At 28.9% G+C, this 7,382-nt stretch overlaps 3 protein-coding genes and 1 long non-coding RNA gene across 5 annotated transcripts; 3 read left to right on the forward strand and 1 right to left on the reverse strand.

Annotated features, from left to right (window-relative positions):
• The first annotated feature begins 1,094 nt into the window (after nucleotides 1-1,094).
• Nucleotides 1,095-2,781, forward strand: LOC117226667 (uncharacterized). The gene is made up of 4 exons (XM_076527888.1): nucleotides 1,095-1,548; nucleotides 1,639-1,806; nucleotides 1,878-2,143; nucleotides 2,197-2,781. The coding sequence occupies exons 1-4, from the start codon at nucleotides 1,440-1,442 to the stop codon at nucleotides 2,656-2,658; spliced, it is 1,005 nt and encodes a 334-aa protein (XP_076384003.1). The 5' UTR covers nucleotides 1,095-1,439; the 3' UTR covers nucleotides 2,659-2,781.
• Nucleotides 2,782-2,923: 142 nt separating this feature from the next.
• Nucleotides 2,924-3,714, forward strand: LOC117226666 (Follicle cell protein 3C). Its single transcript, XM_033481250.2, has 3 exons — nucleotides 2,924-3,284; nucleotides 3,354-3,425; nucleotides 3,508-3,714. Exons 1-3 carry the CDS (start codon nucleotides 3,015-3,017, stop codon nucleotides 3,616-3,618), a joined length of 453 nt encoding a protein of 150 aa, XP_033337141.1. The 5' UTR covers nucleotides 2,924-3,014; the 3' UTR covers nucleotides 3,619-3,714.
• On the reverse strand, nucleotides 3,494-4,388 carry LOC143261374 (uncharacterized). Its single transcript, XR_013035511.1, has 2 exons — nucleotides 4,250-4,388; nucleotides 3,494-3,807 (listed from the first exon to the last, which is right to left on the reverse strand). It is a non-coding gene; the product is annotated as an uncharacterized LOC143261374 (long non-coding RNA).
• LOC117226663 (uncharacterized) lies at nucleotides 4,256-7,216 on the forward strand. 2 transcript variants are annotated; one of them, XM_033481244.2, is made up of 6 exons: nucleotides 4,256-4,367; nucleotides 4,567-5,439; nucleotides 5,501-5,586; nucleotides 5,646-5,961; nucleotides 6,270-6,373; nucleotides 6,434-7,216. In XM_033481244.2, exons 1-6 carry the CDS (start codon nucleotides 4,277-4,279, stop codon nucleotides 7,130-7,132), a joined length of 2,169 nt encoding a protein of 722 aa, XP_033337135.2. In that variant the 5' UTR covers nucleotides 4,256-4,276; the 3' UTR covers nucleotides 7,133-7,216. The 2 variants fall into 2 exon arrangements, with proteins under 2 accessions (XP_033337135.2, XP_076383985.1); XM_076527870.1 differs by having other exon boundaries at nucleotides 4,257-5,439.
• Nucleotides 7,217-7,382: the final 166 nt, after the last annotated feature.

Consider the following 7,382-nt stretch of genomic DNA (forward strand, 5'->3'; position numbering starts at 1 on the left):
GGGCTTCGTGCGCTGGTTGGCTGGGCCGCCTCGCGTCAGCCGTACTCGATTCTTATTGGTCACTGTTTTTCGTTAATAACTCGTTAACGGTGCCTCGGAGAACATTTTTGTAAAGGAAGAAGCTGCTTCAAATGATCCGAGGAACCCGCCATTTCCGGATTGCGAGACATTTTTGGGACACCCTGTATATATATGTATTAAAAAGGATATTTTTAATTAATTTATTATATATATGTACATTCATGCACATTGTAATGTGTAATTATATAAATAATATAATATAAACCCTTGTGTATAATGAATAGAATCCATGTAAAATGTTTACTACAATTTTATTTGCATTATTTGCACGAGGAAAGAAGAATTCGTTTTTTTATTTAATCAGAAAGAGCGGTGGGCGGGTGGAACTCTGATACAATAGAAATTTTCACCAAGGACAAGGGTGCAGTAAGACAATACGTATGTACAGCAGTGGTACCTACTCCTGCACACCTCCGGACCGCAGCTTGATCCGTACCGAGGGTCCATATAGAAATTTTCTTTATTCTGATTGGTTGATGATTCACTACTAAGCAGGATCGACTGCGAATTGGATGTGCAGTAAAATGGCGAGGATTTGCGCGTCAGCTTAGAGGATAAGAAAAACGTACATAGGTCCCATTACAATACATACATACATTGTATGTAACAGACAGAGATTTGATTCTGTGAATTTTTCGACTTGTAAGATTACGCTCGACGGAGAATATATATCGTTAATCTTCTACGATCCTCGCGATTTCGGAGTCGTGTTCTTGTGATTCGTCTTCTGATGAATGCGATTCACCTTTCACAAACCTGGCAAACCAAAAATTCCTTTGCAAACTATTGTGACAAAAAAATGATAAAAAAACGATTAGGAGGCAACAAAAAAAAAAACGATATTTCACGGAAATAATTGCTGTATGTATTAATAATAAATTCATTTTCTTGTTCGTAATTGAACCGAAATGATAGGAAATCATAGGGCTTGATAATAAACATCACTAAGCTAACTTAGTAAAATATACCAGATCAGCCATTTTCTGTACATACTGTTTAATCATCAGGTACATATTTTATCATAACATCATCACGTATAACGCTTTGCCCTTTGGTAATAGCTTGCTAACAAGATAAACTGGTATTTACATAGGTACATATGTATTATGTTTACAACCGACGTATGGTGATTCCAAGAACAACACCAAAGTCGCTGCATACATACGCTCCAGAACGTTATATGCAACGTCTAATTCTCAGCATCATTAACCTATCGATACTTGAATCCTCGGTTGATATAGATTCCGTATAGGAATAACTACAAATAAATAACAGTGCAATTACACTTAAAAGTTGCACTCTTTTCGAACACATTTTATTAATTCTATATCTACCGCCGATCTGCAATATCGTGATTCATGTTTACTACTAAAGAACGACTTATAAAACGTACCGGAAAAAATGCCATCGGCCGATATGAATTTTTGAAACTGTTAGCTACGGAATTTAAAACCACTAAATCTAAAGGTAAAGTGTGTATAAAACAAGATTATGTGCCTATTACGATTATTATTTAAGATTTTATAACCAATATAATTAATATTATTTATTTAACAGAAGCGAAGGAACAGGTATTGGCAAATCTTGCTAATTTTGCTTATGATCCCATTAACTATGGATATATGAGACAACTTCAAATAATTGATTTATTTCTTTATGCATTATCAGAAGACAATATAAAGTTAGTACGTTTTGCAGCAGGAGGTATTTGTAATTTATGTGTTGGTAAATATTTATATATTTACGCCAAACCAAATACTACTGTGACAAATGATTAATGATAAATTATTTTTTAGATCCGATAAATAAGTTGTATATTTTGCGCAATCAAGGCATTCAATTATTATCATCTCTTATGTCTTCACAAGATGAAGATATCTTACTTTCAATAATAGCTTCTTTAATATCTTTAAGAATTCCTGAAGCAAAAGAACAAATAACCAGCAATATAATTGATAAAGCATCTGAACTTCTTTCAAATCATGAAAGTAATCGTGTAAAAAACTTGGCGATGGTGTTTCTGAACAACTATTCAGAAACAACAGTTGAAACTGGAGATACATGAAATATATTTTTCATTAATTGATAAAAAGAACATTATGTAATACAAATTAAAATAATTATAAAATGAAGTTAACAAAGACGGTACTAGAATTTTTTAAAAAATATTATACAGGGACTAATGATGTAGTCAAATCATCAAAAAATTTAAAAGATATGAAAACTATGAATGAAATATCAGTTTTTAAAACTATTACAAATGATGATATACTTAATTTCTCAAAATTAACTAGTGATTACAATACAGTACATACTGGTTCTGCAAATAATCTTGTACATGGAGCTCTTCTTAATGGTTACCTATCAGCAGTAGTTGGTACAAAATTACCAGGTCCAGGAACATTAGTACTAGAACAAAGTATCAGATACCCAAAACCATGTTATGCTGGAGATGAAATAGAATTTAAAGTGCGAATTGTTTCTATGAGGAAGATTATTACATGCGAATATATTTGTATTGCAAATAGAGAAAAAGTAGTTTTAATAGGAGATGCAAAACTTATGAAAAAATCATGAAATATTAATGCTCTATTTTACAATCATGGTCTTTATTAAAAGAAAATGTTGTTTGTTATATTTGTTCATGTTTCAAGATTTTGTATGTTTATAAATAAAAAGCAAATCATCTTATAAAAAGAATGGTTGCAATACACATTCAAAATATTGCTTATTAGGCACATAAAGTTTGACCCATATTAATTGCTGACACAATGGAATATGTATCTTTAATATCAGCTGTAGTGAGTAGTTAACTTCCATTTAGTATATGCAAGAGCTTTGTTGCACTGAATCGACATAGTTAAGTGAAATTTCACAATTTAAAAATAAAGTAAAGTGTAAAATTTCAAACAATTTTTTTTTTAATATAAAAGATGATTTGCACACATTTATTATTAGCTGTTTGCCTTGGATCTGTTTTTGCAAATAATCAAAGAAAATCGAAAGTTTTAAATAACACTTTTCAAGTAACAACTATTGAACCTCCTCTTGGTTGTGTTTGTGGAATTTTCCTAAGTGGTCAATTTAAGAAAAGTTGTAAAGATGAACCTAACGGTAATCCTGCTCTGACCCATGATCAGCCTGAAATATTTCCATGTACTCCAGGAGGAAATAGGCATTGCATAAGTAAATGTTTAGACACTGTAAGTAAGTTTTATGAAACATGTATTTATTTTTTATGTTGATGTGAAAATTACTAAATCTCATTATAGATTGTAAAGTACCTTCCAAACAGTCCTACAATATTGTGTAGTTCATTAGACCGTAACTGTCATAAAGAGAAAGTAAGTATTCTTATATTATTCTATATAGATAAGTTATTTTCATAACAAAAAAACAATTAATAGAAATATACTTTTATAATAGGCTTATTTATTTATTAAAAACTGTAAACACAAGTGGATTAATACAAATTTGTCTGCTGGAAGAGAGTATTGCTGTAAAAATGGAGTACCATACAAATGTCCAATATACTAAAATATTTATAACACATTTTGTAATATCTTTATCTTTATATATTAATGAACATAAAACTACATTTATTTAATAAATATATTTTTGCTTGCCCTCAAATTTTCCTATTGAATGTCCCGCTCCTTGTCTAAATATAGCTCCAAGATCGTCACCTACACTCCACATAGAATCAAAGGAATCCCGGATAAATATCTGAAATCGTCATTCTATAATTAGACTTTCAGATGTGAAACTGTCTTACACTTTGTGCATCACAAAACAGAAATATTCTTCTTTATTAAACATTACTGTTCAATAATTGACATGTTACATATAAATTTCTTCTTTCATTTTAATCGGTGCTAATGGGTCAAGTTCAGGCATAACCCTAATAAGAATATAGATGACAATGTTAAATTTAAATTGATCAGTCTAATCTCATATGTCTTATAAACTTCAATCAACAGTTACTATCAAGTCTTTAAAATCATTTTACTTTTATCAATATAAAATGGAAAAGAACTATTACTTTCTGTAATTGTCACTAAATAATTTTATTGAAATTGCAACACTTAGCAAGAATAAAGCATAATGAAGTTTCACTTTGAAAAATAGTGATTGTTTTGTGTTGAAAATATTGTAACTAAGGAATTACCAAAAATATGTGTGCACGATTATTAGCATGTCCTTTATGTTCTCAACCTGGATTTTTAACACTGGATGCACTTCGAACAGGATTAATAAGTGTAGCAACTCGACCACTTTCATGCCCAGTATGTAATGAAATATTGCTTGGTATTGATAAATTGACCATTCATTTGTTTAGTCACACGATCAATTTGCATAATAATGATACAATGGCACCTTCAAAACATACAAATACTTTTACAAACAGTAATAGTTCAGGAACAGAACATAACTTGCAAAGTATAAGTTTTCATGATTGGAATGTATCTAAGGTACAAATTGCAGATTTTAAATCTTCTGAAAATGTACAAACTACAGGAAATGAAATTCCAAGTTTGAGTTCAAGAGTTTGTATACAAGAACAAAATTTGCCTATAAATAATGTATCTCAAGTTGCATTTTTACAAAATTCAATTTGCAAAAGTGAAGGAGTAAATGCAGTTCATAGGACACATGAGAATCATAAAATTATGCCAAAAGTAAACAAAAATTCTCAAGAAATAATGCAAGAAACAATGAGTGTGAATTATACCACACAAAATTATGTTACAAATAACATTAAACATGCAAATACTGCACAAGACCATGTCCAAAGTAAACATGAAAATATACAAAATTTTAAGCAATGGACTGGAAATCAACATTGTGAGCAACAAACTTCTATAAATGAAAACATAAGCACGCTAGAAAGATCTACAGCAGAAATTAGAGAAGTTTGTAGCAGTAAACAAAACTACAATGAACAAGTAACATCAGTGAATAAATATCCAGTAACAAGTGTTACAACAATCTGTACCAATACTGTGGTGGAAAAATATAATGATAAAAAAAATGAACAAGACAATTCGTTAATTACATCTAACGAAAATCAAACTAAAATTTTAAAAAATGGAGAAATATTGTCTGAACTGAAACAAGTTAAACCGTCGCCTACAAAGGAAAAGACTGAACGTTGTAATATATGTGGCTTTCATTTTCCTGACTACAATATTTTACTTTTACACAAACAATTAGTGCATATGATCAATGAAAAAGATTTGAATGTCATTCCTGAAAATTTTTTTAAAAGTTATTCATGCCATTTGTGTTCTAAAATATTTAAAATGCGTGGTAGTTTAATGGTTCATATGAGAGTAGCACATATGGGATATAATATAGGTATTTTATTAATATTACATATATATATCATTTGATATATATTAATAAAAAATGTTTTTAGGTTCTTTAGCTAAAGGTGGCCAGGTAGAACTTATATTTAATGAGAATAAATATAATTGTCCAACATGTGGAAAAATATTCAAAAAGGTAAGTCTTGATTTTATTTTAAGCAATTTTTGAAAGTAAAAATGTACTTATTGTTCTAGGAACAACATGTAATTCAGCATTTAAAAACTCATGAAGCAAAACAATGGGAATGTGATGTATGTAGCAAAATGTTCACAACAAAATATTTTTTAAAAAAACACAAACGATTACATTCAGGAGAAATGCCTTATAAATGTAATATATGTAATAAGACATTCACTTTTCAACAATCATATCACAAACATAGATTATATCATAAAGATGATAAACCACATACATGTGCAACTTGTGGCAGGTCATTTAAAGAGCTATCTACTTTGCATAATCATGAAAGAATTCACACTGGAGAAAAACCTTTTGCATGTGAAACATGTGGTATGTGACATTTTTAAAAAGATTTTCTTTGATAAATGCTATGAGAGTCTTGGAATAAAGCATGTTTTGTTTTCAGTTATTACTAACGATTTAATATGGAGTGTTCTGTTTCTACAATGTATACATAACAAAGTTTTGTGACCATTACTGCTACTATAAGTGCAACTTATATTATACATGAAAGTCGAAATTAATAATAAATATCACAAGACAATCAAAAAATGTTATTGCTGTGTAATACTTATTTTAAGAAGGCTATTTACAATTATGTGTAATATTTAATGTTACGAATTCATTATTTCTTTTAGGAAAGTGTTTCAGACAACGTGTTTCATATTTAGTTCATCGTAGAATTCATACAGGTGTTATGCCTTATAAGTGTACAATATGTGGAAAAAGTTTCAGATATAAGGTGTGTTATAATTGTAAGAATTCAAGATTTTATAATTTCACTAGCTATTTGTTATAACAGGTAAGCCAAAGAACTCATAAATGTCCAGCACAACAGATGGGAAATATGCAACAAGCAAGTGGCATCGATCTCCAGTCAACACAATTATCAAATGCACAAAATTTGAATAATAATTCAAGTAAAATTCAGAAAAATAATATCGAAGAAAATCAATCAGTTTTAAATGTTATAAATGATGAAGAAAACAAGTACGTCCTGATAATAAATACTGAAGGACAACATTTGTTAACAAAGGAACTAAACATTAGTAATGCACAAGTAATTCAAAAAGAACAAAAATTAGATGAATGTATAGGTATGAATGATAAAAATGAGGAAATGAGAAACGTTTGGAAGAATGACATTCCTGATAATTCTATATTAAAAGAACCAGATGAAATATCTATAAAGTTGTACGTAGAAACTGAGAAACCACTTCAAGAAGATACAAATGACTTATTTTCAATGATAATATCCCCATTAGAGAATGGATTATCTTCTCCCACAGCTGAAATGGAACATTTAAGATTATCGTCACCAGCACAAAAAGAAAATGCTTTAAAATCATATAACAACTTTAGAAATACAATGCACAAAATAAATTCAGATAATACAAGAATGGAACAAAGCTTTAATAATGATGATAATGTAACAAATACTTTACAAACTATAAATGAAGAATCTTTAAAACAACTGTTATATAGCATTAATGAAAAATAACTACAAAATTAGTTATTAATGAGTATATATAGAAAATAAATTACTAGCTTTTGTTGCCCAAAATAAATAAAACAAAATTTTAAACATTATGTTATTTAAAATAGAAAATAAAATCTACTAAGTATTTAAGAAATAGTATGATTATTCATTTAAAGATAAATGAATATGATTTAAATTTGTAAAAATGTTAAATAATTGTATATACTTAATATACTTAATTAACGTTGTTTTTATTTTAATTCTATCAATA

Source organism: Megalopta genalis, unplaced genomic scaffold, assembly GCF_051020955.1.
Source record: "Megalopta genalis isolate 19385.01 unplaced genomic scaffold, iyMegGena1_principal scaffold0050, whole genome shotgun sequence".
Lineage (NCBI taxonomy): Eukaryota > Metazoa > Arthropoda > Insecta > Hymenoptera > Halictidae > Megalopta > Megalopta genalis.